This window comes from Rhinoraja longicauda, chromosome 10 (assembly GCF_053455715.1).
Source record: "Rhinoraja longicauda isolate Sanriku21f chromosome 10, sRhiLon1.1, whole genome shotgun sequence".
Taxonomy (NCBI): Eukaryota; Metazoa; Chordata; class Chondrichthyes; order Rajiformes; family Arhynchobatidae; genus Rhinoraja; species Rhinoraja longicauda.
The window spans coordinates 41,869,957-41,896,689 of NC_135962.1; the positions used below are offsets into that span (position 1 = coordinate 41,869,957).

The 26,733-nt window shown below is 40.0% G+C and overlaps 1 protein-coding gene across 1 annotated transcript in view; it reads left to right on the forward strand.

The window, feature by feature from the left end:
• Positions 1–26,733, forward strand: part of lrrc9 (leucine rich repeat containing 9) — a 106,390-nt gene that overhangs the window by 66,556 nt on the left and 13,101 nt on the right. The window contains exons 21-28 of the mRNA XM_078407194.1: positions 287–464; positions 4,026–4,246; positions 5,601–5,723; positions 12,519–12,649; positions 14,144–14,252; positions 15,789–15,928; positions 16,761–16,897; positions 25,190–25,407. Coding sequence (XP_078263320.1) covers positions 287–464; positions 4,026–4,246; positions 5,601–5,723; positions 12,519–12,649; positions 14,144–14,252; positions 15,789–15,928; positions 16,761–16,897; positions 25,190–25,407 — 1,257 coding nt within the window. The remainder of the gene's footprint in view (positions 1–286; positions 465–4,025; positions 4,247–5,600; positions 5,724–12,518; positions 12,650–14,143; positions 14,253–15,788; positions 15,929–16,760; positions 16,898–25,189; positions 25,408–26,733) is intronic.

A 26,733-nucleotide genomic window follows, 5' to 3' on the forward strand; every position in this document is an offset into this window, starting at 1 on the left:
TTCGAATCTGCCAGTTGTTAATTTGTCATTTGTAATTTTGTAATTAAGATTTGCTATGATGCTCTAAAGTTAGGTATATCAGAAGGTAATATGGTAACTTCTGAAAAGTTAATCGAGAACTTGATATAAGCCTAATTCTTGTTACATTGAAATGTAAAACTAGAAAAAATGGTTTTGGAATTATAACTCTTAGATCTGTAACTCTTGGATTAGATTGTGATTAAAAGATAAACCAGTTATAACAAATCTGCTTTCTTTTATATGTTAATCGAGATTTTCTGTGCAGATTACTGTATTAAATTTGGATGGACAGAATATTTCACGACTCTCTAATCTCATTAAACTGGAGAATTTGCGTTGGGCTTCATTTAACAGCAACATGATTCGTAGACTCGAAGGCTTGGATCACTGCCTTAAACTTGAAGAGCTTTCTCTGGAAGACAACTTAATTACTAAACTTGAAGGTACCATTTAAATTTCCAAAAGTCTTGTTTTCAGAATTTTCCTTGCAGTTAAGGGGAAGGAAGAGACTGATCCGAATAGTGTTTTCGATCTGTAGTCGGTAAATTTTCAATACCATTTCAGTGTTTAATTTCATTTGATAAAATCTCATTTTGAGATCATTACTTTTTTTTCCATTCAAGCGAATTTCCTATATTCAAATTGGCTTTGCCTTTGGCTACCTTACAATAATTAGGAGGTCAGCAGAGAACATGGATGAGTACAGCACAGGAGCAATCCCTTCTGCCTACAATGTCTGTGCCAAACATCATCTCTACTGACTTAAACAAATTCCATGTGCCCGCATATTTATGAACATCTAAAAGCCTCACAAATACTATCATATCTGCTTCCACCTACCCGGCAGCATGTTCCAGGCATGTCTGTGGAAAAAAGCTAACCCACACATGTTCTTTAAACTTTCGCTCTCTGATCGCATAGCTCTTCCCTCAAGTATTTGACATTAACATCCTGGGAGAAAGGTTCTGACTGCATACCTTATCTATGTCTTTCATAATGTTTCTAAGCTATATTCGGCCTCCATTTAGTCTCCGATGCTTCAGAGTAAACTATCTGTTTGTTCAACCTTTCCTTAAGCTAACATGCTTTATTCCAAGCTGTATCCTGGTAGACACAAAATGCTGGAGTAACTCAGTGGGACAGCCTGTTACTCCAACATTTTGTGTCTACCTTCGATTTAAACCAACATCTGTAGTTCTTTCTTACACATTGTATCCTGGTAGACCTCCTTTACACCCTCTTCAAAGCTTCCACATCATTTCTATAATGGAGTAACCAGAACTGCACATAATACTTCAAATCTAGCCTACCAAAATTCTATAAAGCTGCAACATGTCTTCCTGACTTTTATACTTGTGGTTTTGTGCAGGGAGATCAGATGTCTCACAAATCTGGTTGCTTTTTTTGAAGGGGTACCTAAGAAAGTTGACGAAGGCAGAGACGTTGACATGTTATACATGGATTTTAGTAAGGTTTTTGACAAGATTGGTCCAGAGGCTAATGCACAAAGGATTCCAGGCGTGTTGGCAAACTGGATCTAGAATTGGCTTAAAACAAAGTTCTGGAGGAATTCAGCAGGCCAGGCAGCATCAGTGGAGGGAAATGACAAATTATGTTTTGGTGTAGAACCTTTTGTCCCAACCCGAAATGTTGTCCGTCCATTTCCCTCCATGATGGCTTCTTAGCCTGCTGAGTTTTTCTCCAGAACTTCATTTTTCTTTGCTCAAAATTCCAGATCTGCAGTCCCATGAGTCTCCAGTATTGGCTTGGTTGTACAAGGCAGAAGGTAGTGGCAGATGGGTATTTTTCTGACTGGAAATCTGTAACAAGTGATGCATTGCAGGGATTGGTTCTCAAACCCTTGTTGGACTGAGCAATGGCAGTTGGAATTTAATCCAGACAAGTATGAGGTAATACATTTTAGGAAGTCAAATTCTAATAGAATATATAGAGTATATTGCACGAACTTTAGGAGCTTTGATGTACAAAAAGACCTTGGTGTGTAAGTGCATTTATCCCTAAAAGTGACGATACAGGAAAAAAGACCTCTACCGGGTGGCTCCGCAATGGCAGACTCGCTTCCGTACATAAGTACGTCTGTCCTTTTCGTACTTTTTTTGTTATTTTTGGTATGTTTTATAGGTCTGTGGTAATGTTCTCTGGTTTGTTTTATGTGGGGGGTGGGGGAGGGGGTCGGGGAAACTTTTTTCAAACTCTTACCTTGCCGGAGATGCGATTGTTTTCCGGATCGTATCTCCGGTCGCTCTACGGTCTAACATCGTGGAGCTGGAGGCCTTGCCTGGGACTGACTCTGAGCCCCCGTGGGGCCGTGGACTTACCATCTGAGCGTGCGATTCCTTGCCTGGATCGACGCTCCAACCGCGGCCTGCGGACTTTAACATCAAGGAACTCGCAGTCTCTGGTTGAGGCCAAAGTCAGGAGCTCCAAGCCGCATGACGTTTGGCTAGCCCCGACCCAGGGTAGATCGCCCGGTGCGGGGGAGCTGAGATTCCCCCACCTCCCGGTGCAGGAGCTTGATCGTCCCGACGAGGTACGCCCACCGCCGGCTTCGGGAGTCAAGATCGTCGCTCCCGTCAACGGAAGGTTAGAGGCCCCCGACCGCAGGAGGACAAAGAAGGGAGACATTGAACCTTTTTTCGCCTTCCATCACAGTGAGGAATGTGGAGGAGTCACTGTGGTCGATGTTTATGTTAAAATGTATTTTGTGTGTCCTGTTGCTTTTTATTGTTATGACTGTATGGCAAATGAAAATCCTCGTATGATGCAAAACATACTTGGCTAATAAAGTATGATTGTGAATTGTGAAGTGTGGTGAAAAAGGCATTTGGTCTGTTTGTGCCGAGGCATTGAATGTAAGCGTTGTGGTGTCATGTTACAGTTGTACAAAACATTGTATGGATCACATGTACAGTCTTGTGTTCGTTTCTGGATGCCGCAATTTAGGAAGGATGTGGTAGCAACAGGGAAAGTATGGAAGAGATTCACCGGGGTATTGTCTGGTATAGAGAGCTGTAGTTACTGGAAGAATGTGGAGAGGCTGGGTTTATTCTCACTAAAATGCCGAGTTTGAGGGGTGATCTCGCACAGCTTTATAAAATTATAAAAGGCTTAGATAGGGATAGAAAGTCAGGGGAGAACTATTAAGGTAAGAATGGAGAAATTTAAAGGAGATTCACACAGAAGGTGGTGAATGTCTGGAATATGCTGCCAGAGGAGGTAGTGGAGATAGATTCAATTAGAACTTTTAGAAGATGCAGGGTCTTAACACAAAACATCAACTTTCATCTTTTGCCTCGACAATGCTGTTAATCTGCTGAGTTCTTCCAGCATTCTGTTTTTATTTAAGAGGCATTTGGACAGGTAATTTGATAGGAAAGGCACAGAAGAATACCGACCTTATGTGGGCAAATGGTTAGGCATTTTGGTTGGCATGAAAGGGCCCAATTCTGTGCAGTATGATTCTATGAATAATGACCATATTTTATAACAGTGGCAGAGCAATTATTGTAGTTGTCTCACAGCTCCAGGAATACTGGGTTAATCCTCATTTTAAGAGATGCCCATGTAACTGTATGAGTTCTTGCTGAGTACTGCAGTTACCTCCCACATCTCAGAGATGTGCTGGTAGATTAATTGGTTACAGTAAATTAACCACAGTGGCAAAAGAATCAAGGGGTTATTGATGGACATACAAGAGAGAACAAGTTACAGGCCTAAGGAGAAAATGAAGAAGTGGGGAATGGAACTAATGGGATTGCTGCGCTGGGGGGCAGTTGGGACCAGTTGACGCTCATTGTGTTATTGTCTGTAGGCTTTGTGATACCATGTGAATGTGTAAGGTGTAATATTAATCCAAATTGGATGGCACACTTACTAAATCACTGTGTAAACTTCAGAAACAATTTATTTATTATTGTAAATGCAAGTTCATTCTTTATTGTCTTTTCCAGTTATTTATTTATTTATCTTTTCGTTATTAATAGGGATTTCAAAGCTGACCAAGCTAACTCGATTGAATCTTGGTAATAATCAATTGAAAAGTTTGGAAGATTCTGGTCTAGATAAATTAACACATCTCCACCATCTGTCACTAGAATTCAACAAAATTATTTCTCTAAGTGGTCTGCAGAAACTATATACCCTAACAGAACTATATGTGGGAAGCAACCGCATACATAGCAACTTTGAGGTCTACCATTTAAAGGTAAACATGATTTCTACATTATTAATTCCACTACTTGGCCTTTTTTCTCTAACCTTCTAAAATGTTATTTCAAAGAACAAAGTAATTCATTTTCAAAGGAAGAATAAGGCAATATATGCACAGCCAAAGATTAGTTGTTATCACTCTCATATCCAAGTCATAGGTTTGAAGTTAACTTGAGCAGAAGTAAAATAAGTCAACTCTCCATATTAGCATTAATGGAATGTTGCACCATGAAGATTTTCTAACTCCCAGAAGAAATTGAAATTAAAGACCCATCTACCCCAAGAGAAGTATGGAAAGATTCACATGCCACTATTTTGAAAATGAGCAGTATTTCTCCTACATTTTAGCCTACATTTATTCCTCAATCAACATCACAAAAGTAGATTATATGGTTATCATTTTGGTGCACAGTTGTGTATGAATTGGATGATGTATTTATTCTATTAATACAGTGAATAAAGAAGTGCATACAGAAAATGCTGGAAACATAGCAAGTCAGGCAGCTGGAGGGAGAGAGAAAAATCATTAACATTTCAGGCTGATGTCCTTTTGTTCGAACAGATGAAAAGTCATTGACGTCAGATGGATTTTTTTACAAATGATTGCTGACTTGCTGAGTAGTTCCGTTATTTTCTGTATTTATTTTGATTTCCATGATCATCAGTCCTTTATTTATAGATGGGTACTTCACTAACTGCAAACAAATGTTCTTCTTTCAAAATAGTACAATTTTAAAGGTGTGTGGAAACAGAAGAACCCAGTCATGTAGCTACAGAAATCATTGATAGTAGCAATGCAGGCTAACAAGGCCCTTAATATTGCAAATGTAATCTGGCTTCAGATATAGTCAATAAATCGACTGCACATGAGACTGCAGATGATCGGGCATTTCGCCTGTTCATTCACCTTGATAATCACATTGCTGTAAGTGGTTGAGATTGAATTTAACGTGGATAATTCAAATGTACCTATTGGCACTGCACTTTGTTTTCTGAGTAAATAGGATTTTCTAATTTCAGCACAATATCTAGTTTGATTTTTGTCACACAATCTGCCCTGCTTCCAACAGAATGTCAGACGCAGTGTTAGAAATTATTATATTGTAAATGAGAACACAAAATCTAGAAAGTGAGGAAGCTGTATTCCTTTATGAATCAATGAAATAAAAATAAAACATTCTAGAAACTGAAAGGCAGTATCTCTAGAGAAAGAGTTAACATTATCCATGTTTCAGTTTTAACCATTGTTTCTTGCATTGTATTCCATTAAATAATGATATTATGTATTTGATGAAGACCACTTCTTTTCTTAAATTATGACAACTTTTTCTTTGTTTTATGGTGTTTAGGAACTGGAGAACCTTGTGATTTTGGACTTCTATGGAAACCCTTTGGTTGCTAAGCAGGAACATTATCGTCTCTTTGTCATCTTTCACCTGCCTGCACTGAGGGCCCTTGATGGAAATATAGTGGTCAGTCTGTGTTCATTTGCCAAAAAAAGTGTTTTCATTCTCATGCAAGTTAAAAATACTTTACAATATTTATATTTTTTGACTGGCCAAGTACAGATGCAGCATTCTTCAGCCTTGCAAACGAATAAAGTCCTAGATTATGAGAAGAGTCACAACCTGAAAGATCATCTGGCATTGTTCTCCAGAGATGCTGCCTGACCCGCTGAGTTACTCCAGTACTTTGTGTCCTGTTTTGTTAACCAGCATCTGCAGTTCCTTGTTTCTACTCTAAAGTCCTATATTTGATTGAAAACAGAAGAAACTGCAAATGCTGGAATCTTGAGGAAAAAACAAAGTGCTGGAGGAACTTAGCAACTCACACAAATTGCAAATATAGATTTTCTGGGAGACTGGTGCAGATGTTGACCATTTCCAATCTTTCAGAGCATTTAATTATGATCAATGTTGGAGCTGCTGGGTGGCAGGTCACTTTAATTTTCCTCGGCGACTGGAATGATGGGGAAGTCAGAGGATGAAGATATCGGCGAAGACTATGGCGAGTTGATTAACGACCTCATCGAGGAGTTTCATCTAGTTCGGTCATTTTCTGAGAGTTTACCCTTGCAAAAGCAGATATAACCTGCTACAGAGATGTATTGGACAGAGTCAGGGAGGATGGGGAAATGTGCCTTTGTGGAACTTTGTTTGCCTGTTCAAAATGAGCATAAAAAGACATTAGCTCATCCAGTAGAGATACAGTATCGCCAAAGATTGCCTCCTGATTTTGGCTTGTAATTTGTGATGATATTCAGGCCTTACCACAGTCAGCTGGCACCACTTGATTGAATTAAACCCCTAGCTTATTCTGGTATTCGCTCTTGGTATATGTGGTCAAGCTCAGGGAAAGTACACTCGCCCTGATAGACTCGTGAAGATCATATTTGGTTTTCTTGTATAATATAGGGTCATTCTTCCTGAAAGCCCAGGATCTGGACTTTTGAAGAAAGTGTCCTGATCATACAAAGTTTCTAATTAGGATAGACTCTAATTGTCTTTGTTGGAATGCAGTAGTAAACACATTTCTTGATGAAACCAATGATCATTGAATTATACTCATTCAGGTTGGGTGAGGTGGTCTTGAACATGTTCCAGTCCACCTACTCTGGAAGAAAACTATCAGGAAGTCAAAACTATTTCTGTATATGTATTGGGGCACAACAGGGAATGAATTAGTCGATCAATGTAGAGTGAACATTTCATAAATTGCAAAGATCAGAAATAGTTGAATATATGATATTATGCAGCAACCTTTATTTAATGCACTGGAAACTTTGATGGAAAGTACAGGTCTTGGACCTGAAGAAGGGATACAGAAGTCTCCCCTAATACAAGCTTAGCAGACGGGTAGAAGAACAGTCTTTTATCTTTATTTTCATTTAAAATGGTATTGATTTATTATTATCACGTACCGAGATGCCGAGGGAAAAATTGTTTTTTAATTTAATTATTATATTTAGTATATTATATTCATATAGTTGGCTGATTTGCAACCTCGCTTCTTAAAAAAAGCAAGAATTTATATTTTGCTTTTATATTATTTAGAAATAATGTCGAGGTTTTGCTTTCTGGGAAAAGGAATAACTTGGGCCTTTCACAGACATATGGTGGGCTTGTTGGCTAACTCTGCTGGTTATCTTGCTTTTGTGTTAGTGTAGTGCCCTCTACCAGGGATCTTTAGTATTTGCAAACAAAGCAATCTATAATAATTCTTCAAATTGTTGTATTGAGAATACCTCACTGAGATCTACAGACTACAAAATCCAGTTTCATTATTTTCGTAGTTGAGTATAATGAATGCCAAATTAATCCTTGACACTTGCATCAACATTTGTGGCACAAGCTGCACCTGATTTCATTTGGTAAGATGGTCAGTGTGTGTCCAACTAATGACAGTTAGAATTGTGCAGTTATTAGAATTGGGCTATTAGTAAGTGTCAAATGAGACCAATATTGTATCTGGGAGCCAACCTCCCAGATTTCTACACCATGATTCCTGATTATATTGTGTTCCTCCAGAAGCACAAGTACACCAGTAGTAAACTACAAGGAGGGAATGGACCTTGGAATTAGCATTGGCCCTGGATTCCATAAAGTCTCATGGAATCAGGACAAATAATGGCAAGGAAACACATAGAGCCTCTCTCAACACATAGAGCCTCTCTCAGTGTATCAGAATGTCTTATATTAATACCACTTGGAGAATTCACTGAATGTAGTAAGATGTATCAGACGTTGGTGAGGCCACATTTAGAGTATTGTGTTCAGTTCTGGGCACCATGTTATAGGAAAGATGTTGTCAAGCTGGAAGGGGTACAGAGGATTATAAGGATGTTGCCAGGACTAGAGGGTCTGAGCTATAGGGAGAGGTTGAGTAGGCTGGGACTCTATTCCTTGGAAGGCAAGGGGATGAGGGGTGATCTTCTCGAAGAGTATAAAATCACGAGAGGAATAGATTGGGTAGATGCACAGAGTCTCTTGCCCAGAGTAGGTGAATCGAAGACCAGAGGACATAGGTTTAAGATGAAGGGGAAAAAATTTAATAGGAATCTGAGGGGTAACTTTTTCACACAAAAGGTGCTGGGTGTATGGAACAAACTGCCACAGGAGGTAGTTGAGACAGGGACTATCCCAACATTTTAAAACAGTTGTACAGGTACATGGATAGGACAGGTTTGGAGGGATATGGGTCAAACGCAGGCAGGTGGGAATAGTGTGGCTAGGACATATTGACCAGTGTGGGCAAGTTGAGCTGAAGAGCCTGTTTTCACGTTGTATTACTCTATGACTCTAACACAGAATGTAATCTGGTTGGGGAAATGTCAATATCCCTCGTAAAAGTGTCTTGTAGACTCTACCACTGATTGTGTAGAACAAATCCTAGAGTATTGCTGCAAGACTGCTTCTGTGACACATTGCGAAGAGCCAACATTAAGGATAAATCAACCTAACCTCATCATCACTATTAAACTTATTCAGGTGCATCTGTCCTTGACAGCATTGTTAGGTGTGAGCATTACGTCGACTTTGTGGATGTGAAATCAAATTGACAATAATACTTCATCTTCTATCTCTTGCTTTCTGCCTGGTCAAGTTGCACTTCTTGGCTGGCTAAAAGAAGTAAAGTTGGCCAGGGTTGTAATGATGTCGTAATGCAACATGTAAATTAAGAAATTTTAGAATGAGGGAGAATTGGGATGTGAATATGCAGATTGTGTGAAATACCATAATCTTTAATGAGCCTTGGCATCAGTCGCAGCTACTCTAATTATAAGCAGCAGAATTTCCTCCAAAAGGATTAGTTGCCTTTCACTTGCTCAACGTCAGTTAAATGTTGCTTCATTTGATTTTGTGCCCTGCAAAAGGGAAGTGTACTTTCCCTGATCTTGACCACATATGAGGCAATCAAACTTTCTACAGTACTGCATCTGAGTACTCAACACTTGGCTCCTGACATAATTCTTCAAAGTGACCGTGTTCCACTTCCTCTGCAAATGTATACAGTGTTGGCAGATTGCTTCTCTTTACCTCTGCACCTCCTCTGTTAAAACATCCAGCAAATCTGCCTTCCTGAAGAAAATTGTATTTGCCACAATACTCACGAGTGCATCTCATCCTGACTAATTGCACCTCCTAATTAGTCTGATTAATTGGTTCCACATGATTTCAGTTGGCATTAACCATTGTCAAGATTTGGAGCCCTATGATAAAGTACCAATCAACTTGGCAGCAAAGTTGGCTTTGGCTGGATATGATAGTCACCAGAACTCAGAACAAAGTTTGAGTTTCCCACACTACATCCAACACACGTGAATTGGATACACAATATGATCTTTGTGCTGTTTTTGTAGTTGTCTCATTCCCTGAAATCTCAATAAAACATTTTGGACATTTATATTTTGTTTCTTTTCCCAACAACTTCCAGCTGAAAGGATGTTCACAAGAAAAATAATAGGTTTGGTTCATATATTCCGTTAATGTATTTCCTATTTACTGAACTAAGAATTTCTAATTGCTGGTTTGTTGTTTCTTTCTTGAAATATTGACACAAGACTGCTTAAATAGGGCATGATGTTGGCTTTATAACTCAAAATACAATTTACATGTTATCGGAGCAGAATTAGGCCATTCGGCCCCTCGAGTGTACGCCACCATTTAATTATGCCTGGTTCTCTCTTAACCACATTCTCCTGCCTTCTCCCTGTAACCTTTGACATCTTTACTAATCAAGAACCTGGCAATCTGCTTTAAAAATACCCAATGACTTGTCCTCCATAGTTGTCTCTACAAATGAATTCCACAGATTTATCAACCTCTGACTAAAGAAATTCCTCCACATCTTTCTAAAGTTATGCCCTTTTATTCTGAGGTAGTGCCCTCTGATCCTAGATTCTCCCAATAGTGGAAACATCTTCTCCGCATCCACTCTATTCAGACCTTTCACTATTTGGTAATTTTCAATTATGTCCACCCTCATCCTTCTAAACTCCTGCGAAGACAGGCTCAGAGCCGTCAAATGCTCATCATACATTAATCCGATCATCACCGGGGTCATTCTCGTAAACCTCCTCTGGTCCCTCTCCAACCCCAGCACATCAAGGCGGCACGGTTGCGCAGCAGTAGAGTTGCTGCCTTACAGCGAATGCAGCGCCGGAGACTCAGGTTCGATCCTCACTACGGGCGCCGTCTGTACGGAGTTTGTACGTTCTCCCCGTGACCGTGGGTTTTCTCCGAGATCTTCAGTTTCCTCCCACACTCCAAAGACGTACAGATATGTAGGTTAATTGACTGGGTAAATGTAAAAATTGTCCCTAGTGTGTGTAGGATAGTGTTAATTTGCGGGGATCGGTGGGCGGCACGGACTCGGTGGGCCGAAGGGCCTGTTTCCGTGCTGTATCTCTAAATCTAAATCCCTCCTCAGATATGGGGCCCAAAACAACTTCCTTATAAAGCCTCAGCATTTCATCCCTGCTTTCGTATTCTAGTCCTCTTGCCATAACATCGCATTTGCCTTCCTTACTACCAATTCAACTTGTAAATTAACCTTTTGGGGAAATGCTGCATTAGCACTCCCAAGTCCTTAGCTCCTCTGATTTCTGAATCCTCTCCCCATTTAGAAAATAGTCTACATCTTTGTTCCAACTACCAAAGTGACTGCATACTTTGTGACACTGTATGCCATCTGTCACTTCTTTGCCCACTCTCCCAACCTGTCTAAGTCCTTCTGCAGACTCCCTGCTTCCTCAACGCTACCTGCCCCTGCCCCTCCACTTATTTTCATGAAGCAGCGAATGGAGCAAGCAAAATGCACATCAAGAAATGTTTTGAAGTGATAAGTACTGTATTAATCAGTTTAGATACTGCCTTGAAAATGAAGGTCTTTGGTTTCCTTCTTGGACTGATAGAAAATTCATTCTGAAGATCATTCTCAGAAATGTCACAGGATCTGAAACAAAAGTCATCCTGAACAGCTCATCAGCAATCTCTTACAGGATCAATAAAACTAAAATTCGGAAAGTCCTTACATGGATAGCAAAGGATCGGAGAGATAGGGGAGAGGTGCAGGCAAGTGGGGACCAGTTCAGTTACGGTACCTGGTCACCATGGAAGAGTTGGTCAAAAGAGCCTATTTCTGCATTATTTAATGCTATGACTAGCAGGTACATTTTGTTTCTATCAGCAGCTTCATTAAGATAGTAAATTAGCACAACCTATGCATGACACAAGACCATTGTTCCCTTGAAACATCTTTATATCTTGGTTTGGAGGTGCTGTTAAGGGCTGGTGAGTGGTGTTTGAGTTACCGCAGGAGAGGAGGAGATTGAGGGAGATCTAAGTTTGTGAACATTGTTCTGCAAACTTAAGTGGCATGACCACAAATAAGTGAGAGGCTTATTCTACTGCAAGCTTCACTCCAAGTCAGTTTTGGGTCATTTGGAGTTCAGTAATAAACCAAAGGTGCGCAATGCTAATTGTAAAATTCTGCGGCCTTGTGTCTGTTGAATTACTTAGGACTCATTCAGCTGATTACGTGAAGTCAGGACCTGTAATCAAAATCACCAGGTAAGAAAATTAGTATTGAAAATAGACATCCCATCCTGATGTTATGTAATGCAGCCACGTCCCCAGATAAATAAGGAGCATCCTACCCAAAATTAGGTTGCTGACATATCTACTCTTTAACTCCCAATTCCCTTGTTCTTTTCTTTTTCTAGCTCTTTTCCCTTTCTCCATTTACCCTCTATTCCTATCTCTCACTTTTCCTTGCGCCCCTCCTCTCAGCCCCAGTTTTGGGTAGCATGGGTTTGTTGCCAGGAAACCAGCGGAAAGAAGGCAGGCTTTGTGGCCAAGGGCATTGTTTCTCTAAGTTTTCTGCAAGGAGAATTGCTAATTGGCCAACCTCAATTTATTTGCTCTTGGTGGGAACAGTCAATTGGATCTCTCCTGACTTGGGGTGATCTTTGTAGATCAGGAGTTTCAGTTTGGAAAATTATAAGAGAAGGATTGTCTGAAATTGATCTCACATGGCCAAGCTATTTTACATAAAGAAAAGACCTTTAGCTCTCCTAGAAAATGGCTTGGATTTAGAAATGTAATTGTGAGTTTAATTGGTATTATCAATTTACTAGAATATTGTACGTTAAATTTGATGTATTTATAAATCAATAGAAGTTATTGCAAGAATTTAGATTTCAAAATCCAAGTATGAATAGAGCTATATAAAAATGTAATTCCCTGTTTTGTGATTTTTCTTTGCAGGACCCATCAGAAGTTGATAATGCAAAAGATTTGTTTGGAGGTAGACTTACTTCTGACATGGTTACAGAGAGACTTGGCCACTCAAATTTTTCAGAGCTCTTGAAGTTGGATATGCCTGAATGTTCAATCAGGTAATATATAAAGACATTAAGTGCAAGCTATGAAGCTGTGAGTTAAAATATATAAAATTTGCTCCCTTTACACTTCCCGACATGTTCCTTTTAATCAGACTAACAATACGCCTATATTGTAGTTGCATTTGAAGTACAGTTGTTACTTGTATGTTTTTAGAATTTTCCAATTATCTCAATTGTACCAGCATAAAAGTGTTGAGATGAATGTGAAATTTGCCCCAATTCAAATCATGTGAACAGTTGATATTTATTCTCTACTTATGAAATATGGTTAGCAGTTTTCAATTTATTCCCCCCATTGGTCGAGGATACATGTTATTACATTGCTATTTCTCTTTAAATGTTGCAATTTTAAAATACAGTAAAACTCTAATATTCTGCTTTCCGATTGTTTGTACTCCCTTTTAACCGATCAAGTTATTTTTCTCACATTCATTTCCAATTTACCAGGTGCACTGGAAAATTTATTATACTATTATGTAACATCTAAACAAAAACAAATGTAAAATATGTTGGAGTTTTAATTGAAATTCCATAATTAGAATTAATGTTGACGCCTCTTTCCCTATTACACCTCATTTAAGACTGAGTCGAGAATGGAAAGGTTGTCCCCACAGCTGAGACCACTGCTGACAGTGCGTTCCTCACAGGAGGAGGATTATTGGTCCTCAGAAGTCAGGATCAGATATTTTGAAAAGCAATCCATTTAGTCCCACATACATAGAACACAGAACAGTACAACATAGAAACATACCATTCGACACACAATGTCTGTGCCGAACATGATGCCATACGGGAAAGTGGGGTAGTGCGAGAAAACTTCAGACTTTTCAGAATTTTCAAAATTAAAGGTATTTTCAATCACAATAAGTTTAGTTTAGTTACTACAAGCTAAAATACTAGAGGCTGTTTGTTTCATTGCTTAACAGAATGTCATTGCACAAACATTAACAGAAGCGATCACTTGTCAATGCCAGTGCCCAGTTAAAGAAGCAATTGTGCTTTTGAGACACCAGGGGATCCAGGGGATTTTGGTCCAGAGTATTGAAAGTTTGCTACATTTATTTAAAGCTCTGGTTTGATATCTGATGGTATACTGTGTATAGTTCTGGGCACAGCAGATTGGGAAGAATATTTTGGATGTACAACTGTAGGTGATCACTTATCTTAACCTGTTCCGTTGCAACAGTTTGAGGAAGATGAATAGTCTCCTCCTGCTCCATGTTTCTGGGAGGCCATTGGGATTAGAACAATTGTCCATGCAAAGTATGAAACACAAATATATGTGAAACATGCTGCCAGAGGATAGAGGTTGATACAGTTACAAAGTTTAAAAAGACCATTGGACAGGTAAAAATTGGGTCATTTCAATACCGCTCCAAATCAATATTTAAAAAATACACTAAATTATGGAATATTACATTACAGGCACACTATCCTGCACTATAGATATTGCTAATAAAAGCGAATTGTATTTTTCATTCTTACCAGATCGGTGGATCTTGCACCTCCAGAGAAATATAGACGCTTGCAGAGAATTAATTTAGAACATAATAACCTCACGTCTTTCAGTGGCCTTATCTATCTTCCTCATGTCAAAGTGAGTATTCTTTTGATCTTGACCTGAAGAAGGGTCTCGACCCAAAACGTCACCCATTCCTTCTCTCCAGAGATGCTGCCTGTCCCGCTGAGTTACTCCAGCTTTTTGTATCTATCTTCGAGTATTCTTTTGATACAGTAATCTCAAGAAAACTTTGCCTTTTTCTGCCCAAAATCCCAATTTATTACAAATGAAAATGATATTTTTTAACAATATCGCACTGCCACTTTCTATTTCTCACTGTCAATATTATTGTCTGTACAATTATTTACATAAATCAAATGAATTACTTCCAGATCTTTTGTTTAGTTATCTTTGCTGCAACCACTTTATTTGAGAGCTCAACAGCTCATTCCTATGGTCTTCAGTGCCCAAGACATAAACTTATTTTTGTTCTGTCCAGTCAAAGGATTGCCAGAAGGTCATGAGTTGGGCAATTAGAATGTCATGTGGACCATCCCTTTTGCAGGATCAATATTGTTGGAATGGGCAAACAGGATCCAATGCAATTTCTGTGATAATAAGTTGCTGAAAATTGAATTATCTTTCTCCCAATAATGATTCAATTTGAATATCTTAGGAAACCAGAAATTTAAAAAAAAATTCCCTGTGTTTTGTGGCTGGCTCTGAGATTTCTGTGAGCCTGCAGTCAATAGACAATAGACAATAGACAATAGGTGCAGGAGTAGGCCATTCAGCCCTTCGAGCCAGCACCGCCATTCAATGCGATCATGGCTGATCACTCAATCAGTAGCCCGTTCCTGCCTTCTCCCCATACCCCCTCACTCCGCTATCCTTAAGAGCTCTATCCAGCTCTCTCTTGAAAGCATCCAACGAACTGGCCTCCACTGCCTTCTGAGGCAGAGAATTCCACACCTTCACCACTCTCTGACTGAAAAAGTTCTTCCTCATCTCCGTTCTAAATGGCCTACCCCTTATTCTTAAACTGTGGCCCCTTGTTCTGGACTCCCCCAACATTGGGAACATGTTTCCTGCCTCTAATGTGTCCAATCCCCTAATTATCTTATATGTTTCAATAAGATCCCCCCTCATCCTTCTAAATTCCAGTGTATACAAGCCCAATCGCTCCAACCTTTCAACATACGACAGTCCCGCCATTCCGGGAATTAACCTAGTGAACCTACGCTGCCCGCCCTCCATAGCAATAATATCCTTCCTCAAATTTGGAGACCAAAACTGCACACAGTACTCCAGGTGCGGTCTCACCAGGGCCCGGTCAATGGAGGTTTGGGAACCTGGCAGAAATCGACTTCTCCAGACATGCCTCTACTGGAACACTCGGCTAACTATCTAACAGGAAAAAGGGGCAGGTGTTCTTCAACATCCTCCTCCATCTCATTCACACATATCAATAGTACTGATTCACAGAAATGGCTGTGCCCCCATGTGTAACATATGTAAAAATAATTTCTCTGTGCCGTTGCATATGTGACAGGTAAAAAACACTATTGAACTGTTAATTCCTGTGCAGGAATTAATGCTAAAGGAACGTTTAATCTTTTTCATGTTATTAAGGTGCTGCATCTAAACCATAACCACATTGAAACCATTTTCCCGAGACAAAAGCCACAAATTCACTTGACCAACAGACAACTTCTTCAACAAAAAGTGTCTTCCAGTGGCTACGGACAGCCAGGAATTTCCAGAGGCAACAGGTATTTGATTATAAACAACTTTCCTTCCCTACTTTCAAATCAGTGACCTAGATTTTCTTCTTGTGATTCAACAAGCACAGGCAACCGATTTAATGGCTTGGGTTTCCCAGAATAGCTATTGCAGCTTTACTATGCATAACTGCATAAATGTGGACGTCTTGAATTTCCAGGCAGCAGGTCACCAGTAAAATTCTGAATACTTCCCAATGGAATGTGTTGTTGCATCAATTCCCCCTCGCTTAAAGTGGGGAATCTGCTCAGGCAATTTGTACCAAGTTATTAGCTACACACGAATAGCATGCACATTCTTCTGAATGGAGAGAAACAGAGCAAAGCGCTTAGACATTTTTTCATTTGATCATTTTGATGAATTAATGAGTTGATCATTCGTTTTTTAAGATAGCTTTCAGTGCAGAAGAAAGCTATTGAACTATTAGGGAAATGTCAACTCCCAACAGAGTAATTCTATTTTCCTTTACTCTTTTCTTGTGGTTCTGCAATTTATCCACTTTCACATGTCCATAGAGTTATGCAGCACAGAAACAGGCTCTTCGATCCAAATTGTTCATGCTGACCAAGTTACCTCCTGAGCTAATCCCATTTGCCGATGTTTAGCTCTTATTCCTCTAAACCCCTTCTATCCATTTACCTGTCCAATGGTCTTTTACCTGTTTAATGAAACTGCCTAATTGAGTAAATTGCAAAATGCTTTCATTTCAAAGTAAAATAAAAATTTAATGCAGTCATGAATTTTATTGTGTTATTGATGTCTGATTTCAGAATTAATTTTTATTTTATTGAACAATTAAACAATGTACCCTCCTTTTAACAGCAGAGACACAGATTATGTGAGCCTTCCTCCAGTTATGGAAAGTTTGGAAGTACTTCATTTAAGCTATAATGGCATCTCTAGCCTGGCACAACTACAGTTGAGTAGACTTACAAATCTGAGAGTATTACATTTAGATGGTAAGTTCCAGTGATCCATCAGTGAATACAAATATATTTCTTCAGTATGAAATTACAGCCAAGTTTTTAATTATTAATATTCTGACTAACATAATCACCTATGATGAATAATATCTTGGCAAAGGACAGGATGTGATCCCTAAATTCTGGGATTCTATCTCTAAGAAAAAAATAAATTTGGTCCAACTTTCTTATTCACTATTCTTATTCACTGCCCGTTTCTACCTCCTCCCCAAGATCCACAAACACTCCTTTACCGTGGAGGTCCAGTTCCATCCCCCACCAAGAAAGTCTCAAGGCCCTCTGTTTCATCCTTGAACAGAGACCCAACTAATTTCCCTCTACTAATATTCTTTTTCGCCTAGTGGAACAGGTCCTACCCTCAACAACTTCTCTTTTGACTCCTCTCACTTTCTCCAAGTTAAAGGTGCAGCCATGGGCACTCACATGGGCCCCAGCTATGCCTGACTTTTTGTTGGTTACATCGAACAGCCCTTATTCCAGACATACACTGGACCAATCCTCCACCTCGCTCTCTGTATCTTCGCGACTGCATTGGGGCTACCTCCTGCACCCCTGCAGAACTCCCGGACTTCATTAACTTCACCACTAACTTTCACCCTGTCCTCAAATTCACCTGAACTGTCTCTGGCACCTCTCTTCCCTTCCTTGATCTCTGTCTCCAACACAAGAGATAGACTATTGACTGATGTCTACTATAAATCTACAGACTCCCACAGTCATCTTGACTACACTTCCTTCCACTCTGCTTCTTGCAAAGACACTATCCACGACTCTCACTTTCTCCATCTCTACTACATCTGCACCCAAGATGAGACTTTCCACATGAGGACATCCAAGATGTCCTCATTCTTTAGTGAACGTGGTTTCTCCTCGGCTATCATATATGGAGCCCTCACCAGCGTCTCTTCTGTGTCCTAGAGTTCTACTTTTGCTCCCTCTGTGTCCTCACCTTTCACCCTACCAGCCTCCAAATCCAACACATTTCTGTCACATCCAATGTGATCTCACTATTAATCACATCGTCCCACCTCCATCCTTTTCCACTTTCTGCAGAGACTGCTCCCTCCTCGACTGCTTGGTTCATTCATCCTTTCCCACCCAAACTACTCCCTCCCCAGCTACTTTTCCCTACAACCGCAGGAGATGCAACACCTGTCCTTGTACCTCCTCCCTTGACTCCATCCAAGGACGCCAGCAGTCCTTCCAGGCGAAATAGAGGTTCACATGCACCTCCTGTAATCTCATCTACTGCATCCAGCGTTTGATGTGGCTCCTGTGGGCTCTTTCTTATTTACTACTTTGTAGTGGGTGAATTACAATTCAATGATTCAATTGTATTTTGTTGCTAAGTTGTAGGATATGTTTTTTAACATATAGTGTTGGACCTTCATTTTAATCCTGTTTTTAGACATTAGTAGTTAATCCTGGTCAGATTCAGATTCAGATTAGATTATTGTGATATATAGAGTCATAGAGTGATACAGTGTGGAACCAGGCCCTTCAGCCCAACTTGCCCACACTGGCCAACATGGCCCAGCTACACTAGTCCCACCTGCCTGCGCTTGGTCCATATCCCTCCAAACCTGTCCTATCCATATACCTGTCTAACTATTTCTTAAACAACGGGATAGTCCCAACCTCAATTACCTCTTCTGGCAGGGTACACCCACTACCCTTTGTGTGAAAAAGTTACCCCTCGAATTCCTATTAAATCTTTTCCCTTTCACCTTGAACCTATGTCCTCGGGTCCTCGATTCCCCTACTCTGGGCAAGAGACTCTGTGCATCTACCCTCTCATGATTTTGTACACCTCTATAAGCTTACCCTCATCCTCCTGTGCTCCTAGGAATAGAGACCCACTCTACTCAACCTCTCCCTATAGCTCACACCCTCTAATCCTGGCAACATCCTCGAAAATCTTTTCTGAAACCCTTTCAAGCTTGACAATATCTTTCCTATAACATGGTGCCCAGAACTGAACACAAATGCGGTCTCATCAATGTCTTATACAACTGCAACATTACCTCCCAACCTCTATACTCAATACTCTGACTGATGAAGGCCAATGTGTCAAAAGCCTTTTTGACCACCTTATCTACCTGCGACTCGACCTTCAAGGAACCATGCACCTGCACTCCAACACTCCCCAGAGGCCTACCATTTACTCTCCACGTCCTGCCCTTGTTAGACGTCCCAAAATGCAACACAACACACTTCTCTGTATTAAATTCCATCAACCGCTCCCTTCCAAGGAGCCAATTTACTATCCATTCAGCTATCTCTCCTTGGATCCCATGCGATCTAACCTTCCCTCCTTGGATCCCATATATACCAGAGTGTAATGAATTTCCTTGCTCACATGCTGCTTAAAGAGTAAACAGTATCCATACAGTAACAAGCTTGTATTTGTTGAGAGATTTAACATGGAACGTAGAACAGTACAGCACAAGAACATGCACCGGCCCACAATGGCTGTTCCGAACATGCCAACACCATCACTTATCTACCTGCACATAATCCATATCTTTCCATTCCCTGCATATCCATATGCCTATCCAAAAGTCTTTTAAATGCCACTAATGTATCTGCTTCAACCACCACCTCCAGCAGTGTGTTCCAGACATTCACCATCCTCTGTGTAAAAAAAAAAGTTGCCCCACACATCTCCTCTAAACATTACCCCTCTCACCTTAAAGCTATGCCCTGGTATTTGATGTTTATTTCCTGGGAACAATTTCTGACTGTCTACCCTATCTATGCCTCTCATAACTTTATATACCTCCATCGCAACCTCTGGTGTTCTTGAGAAAACAGCCCAAGTCTGTCCAATCTCCCTGTAGCTAATACCCCCTAATCCAGGCATTATTCTGGTAAAGATAGACACAGAATGCTGGAGTAACTCAGCGGGTCAAGCAGCAAAATCCAGTCTTATGAAGGGTCTCGTCCCGAAACGTCAACTATTCCTTTTCTCCAGAGATGCTGCCTGACCCATTGAGTTTGTCTAGCATTTCGTGTTTATCTTCAGTGTAAACCAACCTCTGTAGTTTCTTCTTACACATTATGCTGGTAAACTTCTGCACTCATTCCTAAGCCTCCACACCCATCCTGTAATGGGGGCGACCGGAACTGCACACAATACTCCAAATGCAACCTAACCAAGGTGCTATCAGTGCAGAATTAGTGGGTTGAACGGCATGTTTCCACACTGTATATCTAAACTAAACTACACTAAATTAATGTAGTGTATGGTGACATGCAGATACAATGAAAATCTTGCTATCTGCAGCATCACAAGCATGTAGACTCAATCAACACACAAAACATAAATTATGTATAAATGGCAAATTTTACAACACAGCGAAAAGAAAAAGATTGTGCAAAGAAAGACATTAATGCAAAACACAATTAGAAAGTAAGTCCATGGCATTGCAAAAGGTGGTCCCTAGATTTCCATTGTTGAGGTAGGGTTAGGGTTGTGCAGGTTAGTTCAAGAACCTGATGGTTGTTGGAAAGTAGCTATTCCTGAATCTGGTGGTGTAATACTTCAGGCATCTGTACCTCCTGCCCAATGGTAGCAGAGAGAAAAGGTAAGATTCCTATACTTGCTGCTGACCTACATTGTAAATATATATTTGCATTTTTCATCTCCACCAGTATCTATTGTTACTTCCTACTCATAAGTGATGGGCCTTTGGCCAGAAACAGTATCTGTGTAACAAGCACCATGGCCTTATGTGATGTAATACCTAAAAGTGAGAGGAAAGTTCAAGGCAGAACTAGCCCCACCCATGAAACAGAAATAAAAACTGACTGAGAAAGACACAAGGAATTCCAGATGCTGGTTTACAAAAGAAAGACAAAATGCTGGAGTAACTCAGCAAGTCAACAGCATCTCTGGGAAACATGGACAGGTCTGCAACATAGAAACATGGAAAATAGGTGCAGGAGTAGGCCATTTGGCCCTTTCTGAATGTCTTTTACATTTGGAAAAATATCAATGATATTTCTTTTAAACTTAAGACGTTTTAAAATTAAATGTAAAAGGATAAATATATGAAAATATTTAAATATGGTTAATTAACTCCAAAGCTATGAATTATGTAAATAGCTATAAACACTACCACCAACAAGGACAAGGATAGTAACACCATTTGCAGATTCCCTTCAAAGTTGCGCACAATCCTGCTTTGGCAACACATTGCGAGTCCTTCATTGTCACCATGTCTAAATTGTGTAATTCTCTACCCAAGGATACTGTGGGAGTAATTTACCCAGAAGTACTATTGTGGTTTAAGTTGAGATGTTAACACTCGATTCTCAAACGCAATCAGGGATGGCCAATTAATGCTGACCTTGCCTGTTATGTCCACATTCCCAAAAAACTTGTCCAGGATTCTATTAGCTAGGGTGTACTGAACAAATTCCAAAAACTAAGTGTTGAAACAAAAGTGTAAATGTTGAAAAGTTACAACCTTTAGGCTCCATGAGAAATTAAACCCTGTACAGTCAGAAAATCAATGGCAAAGGCAGCATGGTAACACTTAGACAGGGAAATAATAGTAGCATAGCAAACAATGCCACCCAATATTGCCAAAACTTCATTTGTAGGAGCCATTTTGCAGTTATTAGTTATTTTTGCTTATTAATATTATTACCTTGTATCCTGCTGTAGTCTGGACACTGTAGAGTTAATGCAATGCTTACTTTGGGGCTGGGCGGAGCTAGAGTGGGGGGCAGTTGGGTACGTGCTGGCCGAGAGAGGGGTGTGAACCAAGGAGGTGCTGACAGAGGGTCAGCCAAAAGATATATTAGCCAAGACGTAATCGCCTGTTTTATTAACAAGAAGATTAATACATACTGTGTCAAAGTTATATCTGGCAACCAGTATCGATCGCATAGACTGTGGTAAGATATGGAATTTTACCTAGCAATTAATAACCAGTCGATGACAAGAGATATGCCAATATGTTTATTGCACCTTCAAATAAAGAAGACTAACTATTAAACGTCAAGGAGGATCTCTGTTATTATTTGTTTGAGTCATTACGCTTATCGCTGACCCGGTCTATGCAAGTGGCAGCTTGGAAGCTAATTGATATAGACGAGAAGCTGGCCACTACACCGCGTAAAATTCCTTCTTAGCTGAAGCGATCAGCTTGAATCCACTCCTTCAGAAAGTTCAGAGAACTTGCCTTCGCAAGAGACGAAGTGTGAGGTCTTATCTGAACTGGAGTGATTCATCTTGAAATCTGCCTAAGCTGGAACGATTTATTGGAATTGACCCTTCGGAAAGTTCAGAAAGTTTGGCTTCGCAAGAGGTGAAGGCTACAAGAGCTTACTGACCAGTGAGAGATTTATTGCCAAAAGCTGAAGCATTATATCTGTCTCTTAGAGTTATTTGAAGAGAATTAGCTCTTGAAAACTGACTGTGGGGAAAATCTGCAGAAATCGTAGTCTGCTTTAAATTGGTTTTTCTGTATGAGTAAACAAAGGCTGTTTTCGAACCATCAAGAGCTTGGAATGCGGATAGCGTAGCAACGACCTTGGGAGTCCCTGGTTACCAAGCCTTGTTGACATACCTAAATGATAAGGAGAAAAGAAAGCATATCTGGCTTATGTTACAAACCACAGAATGTCTCAAATTAAATCCGATGTTCAGTCACAAGGTGGCGATAGTGGAACACGGCCTAAAGTGGGAAAAAAGGGCCATTAAACTTACTCAAATTGGCAAAGAAATGGCTTATGAAAACAATGAGAAGCTGAAGAAATGTAAATATAAGATGGCTGTGAAGAACATGGAAAGCATCAAAGAGTTAATAAAATTAGGAAAGAGGGCAGTGGTGGAGCTCAATCTGGATCAACTTAACCACCTCAAAGACGAAATCTACAACATCTATGGAACATTGAGAGACCTACAGTTAGCACCAGAAGACCAGGATACGCAGAGAAATGGATGCAGCAGGTGGTTGAAAATTTCGATGGATTTATTCAAAATGTTGAATGGCTAAACAAAGAAGGTCATGAGGCCACACCCTCCAATGTTGAGGGCGCCTTATGCGAGGGTGGCGATGACGCAGATTCCATCAAACCTGGAGATAGTGCTTCAAATATTTCGACCTCTAAGTTGAGCATCAAATCTCGTGCATCTTCGACGCTTTCTGTTCGTAAAGAGGTGGAACTGGCTGTTCTTGCTGAACAAGCTGCGTTCATGGCACAGAAGCACGAGATTGAGAAGCTAGAAGGCCAAATGGAGGAAGAACAGAGGAAAGAAGAAGAAGAAGAACGGAAGAGAGGACAACTGAAAGAAGAAGAAGGATGGAAGAGAAGACAACTGACAGAAGAAGAGACCTGCTGAAACAAGAAGAACAGAAGAGAAGACAACTGAAAGAAGAACAGAAGAGAAGACAACTGAAAGAAGAAGAAGAATAGAGGAGAAGACAATTAGATTACAAGAAGAGGAGTGATCAATTGAAAAGAGAGAAAGAATGATTGGAGTTGGAGTCTAAAATGGCAGCAGCCAAGACAAAACGAAGTGTACTTAGCGCTCCAAGATCAAGAAGCAGCTCGATAGTATCCAATAGGATGAGTTCTTATTCAGGACGAGGAACTGTCCAAAGCCAGTTGTCAGTTGGATGGGAGCCATCCGCGACTGAACCCTGGCCTGAATGGGAGCCACAGGTTGTTAGACCAAAGCAAACAACCTGGAGACCATTGGTAAAAGCTAGTGGTACGGCACACTTTACCCCACATCCTCATCAAGGAAGGAAGACAGGGTTTCATGAACCGAGGGATGAGCAGGGACGTGCTCGCACTAAATCCCTGGAACGTCATGATGGAGACCAACGTTATTTACGTGAGCTATTACGGAAGCAAAATTTAGCGACTGAACTTCTGGTTAAACAAAATCTTTCTTCTACCCTACCGGCAAGAGACATTCCTGTGTATGGTGGTGATCCCTTGCAATATCAACCTTTTATCAAGGCATTTGAGAGAGGAGTAGAAAGGAAGACTGACTCTCTGCACACTTTCCAGCTTGATAACATCGTTCCTATAACATGGTACCCAAAAACTGAACAAAATACTCTAAATGTGGCCTCATCAACATCTTATATAACTGCAATATAACCTCTCAACTTCTATACCTAATACTTTGACTGATGAAGGCTAATGTGCCAAAAGCCATTTTGACCACCCTATCTACCTGAAACAGCACTTTGAAGGAACTATGTACCTGCATTCCTAGATCCCTCTGTTCTACAACACTCCCCAGAGCCCTACCATTTACTGTGTAGGTCCTGCCCATGTTAATCTTCCCTAAATGCAACACCTCACATTTCTCTGTATTAAATTCCATTCTGCAGCCCACCTGCTCATCCGGTCAAGATCCTGCTGCAATTTTTGACAACCATCTTCATTATCTACAATACCACCCACGTTAGTGCCATCTGCAAACTTGCTAATCATGCCATGTACATTCTCATCCAAATTATTGATATAGATGACAACCAACACTAGGCTCAGCATTCAACCCTGAGGCACACCACTAGTCACAGGCCACCAATCTGAGAAACAACCTTCCACCATCACCCTCTGCATCTTTGCAATCCATTCAGCTCTCCTTGGATCCCATGCGCTCTAACCTACCAGATCACCCTATCATGTAGAACCTTGTTGAATTCCTTGCTGAAATCCATATATACAATGTCTACAGCTCTGCCCTCATGCAACCTTTTTGGTCACATCTTCAAAAAACCCAATCAGATCCGTGAGACACGATATCCCACGTAAAAACTATGCAGACTATCCCTAATCTGCGCTTGTCCATCGAAATTCATGCCTATCTTATCCCTCAGAATATTCTCTTGCAATCTTTCGACCACAGATGTTAGGCTCACTGGACTGTAGTTCCAAGGCTTTTCCCTGTAACCCATCTTGAAAAGAGACACAACATTTGCCATACTCTGGTCTTCCGGCACCTCGTCTTTATTTAATGACGTAAATCTCAGCCAGGACACCTCTCTAGCTTCCCACAGTGTCTTTGGATATATCTAAAGAGGCCTGGGAGAATTGTCTACCTTCATATGCGTCAGGAGTTACTGGAAGAATTCTGGAAGAATTAAAGGGTTCAAGATGCATTTAAATTTCCTAAATTAGCTGCTGAAAAAATAATTTGACTGAATCCAATTCATTTCTTTCTGAGAGAAATCATGCATGTTTTTTTATGCATCATTGTTGATGGTTAACACAGTTCAAATCTTTTCATTAAAGGCAATTATATTAGTCAGATCGAAGGGCTTGAACGCCTTCAGTATCTTACTAAATTATCGTTGGAACGAAACCGAGTCAGAATCATTCATGATAACTCGTTTATCGACCAAAACTCTCTGATTGAACTCCATTTAGAGGAGAATAGGATGCGAGACCTCAATAACCTATATCGATTGGTAAATCTACAGCGACTTTTCCTTGGTGGAAATAAAATCCAGGTAAAGAAATAATTTTTGCATTTATTTTGAGCTTTTCCTTTCCTTGTGTGTGACAATCCATTTATCATTTTTAACATCGTTTTTATGTGGGAAATTTTCACTGTCAAAGAAAGCTCATTTGATTTGACATTCGATTGACTTGGCCGGTATTCACTTTAACTTAAAATAATGAAAGGTACAAAATTTCCGACTGCGCTTAACAGAATGGATTCAGGGAGAATGAATCTGCTTGCAGGTGCTCTAGCATTGTGGTCACAGACTCAGAATATGGGATAAGGTATTTAGAACAGATGAGGAGAAATCTCTTCACTCAGTTGGTTCTGATGAATTCTCTATGATAGAAGGATGTGGAGGCCAAGTCACTGAATGTATTTAAGATGAAGGAGATTGATATATTTCGGCACAAAAGGCACCCAGGGCATGAGAAAAGAATGAGAATATGGAATTGAGATATAGGATAAACAATGATTACATTGAATGACACATCAGACTGGTGAGACTGAATGATCTACTTTAGCTCCTAGTTTTTTCAACATTTATATAATATTCTCCTCAGTCCATTTACCCCTTGAAGTATTTGTCTTATTCAAGAACAATCAAATGCCATCTGTTGATCTGGAGAACAATCTCAATTTACGGATTAGTTAACAAATTGTATTTTTATATGGTGTTCAGAGAGTATGCTAATAAAAACTGAAAAAATGTTTTGGGTAAATTATTTGGCCATTTCAGCTTCCTGGTAAAATTGAATTACCTTTTAAAACATCCAACAACATGGAAATGCATTCAGTAAATTGATTTAGCATGGTTAATTACAACATTAAACAATAAAGGAATAGAAATAAATTACTTTTGTGTATTGTGTTTTTATAGTAATTTTTAAAATAATTTATTTTGATAGTTTTTGTGTGTTTCTAAACCTCAAGAAACATTTACAAACGTAATAGTATTTTGATAGGTTTGCCACTCTGATAATCCAGGAAGTTTGGGTTAGTTATTAGTCCAAGGGGTGACATTGGGACTGACGATGTTGAGTCACTGTGGATAGAGTTGAGGAATTGTAAAGGTAAGAAGACACTAATGGGAGTTATCTACAGACCCCCAAACAGTAACCTGGATATAGGGTGTAAGTTGCAGCAGGAGTTAAAATTGGCATGTAACAAAGGTAATGCCACTGTAGATATGGGGGATTTCAATATGCAGGTAGACTGGGAAAATCAGGTTGGTTCTGGACCCCAAGAAAGGGAGTGTGTAGAATGCCTCTGAGATGGATTCTTAGAGCAGCTTGTACTGGAGCCTTCCAAAGAGAAGGCAATTCTAGATTTA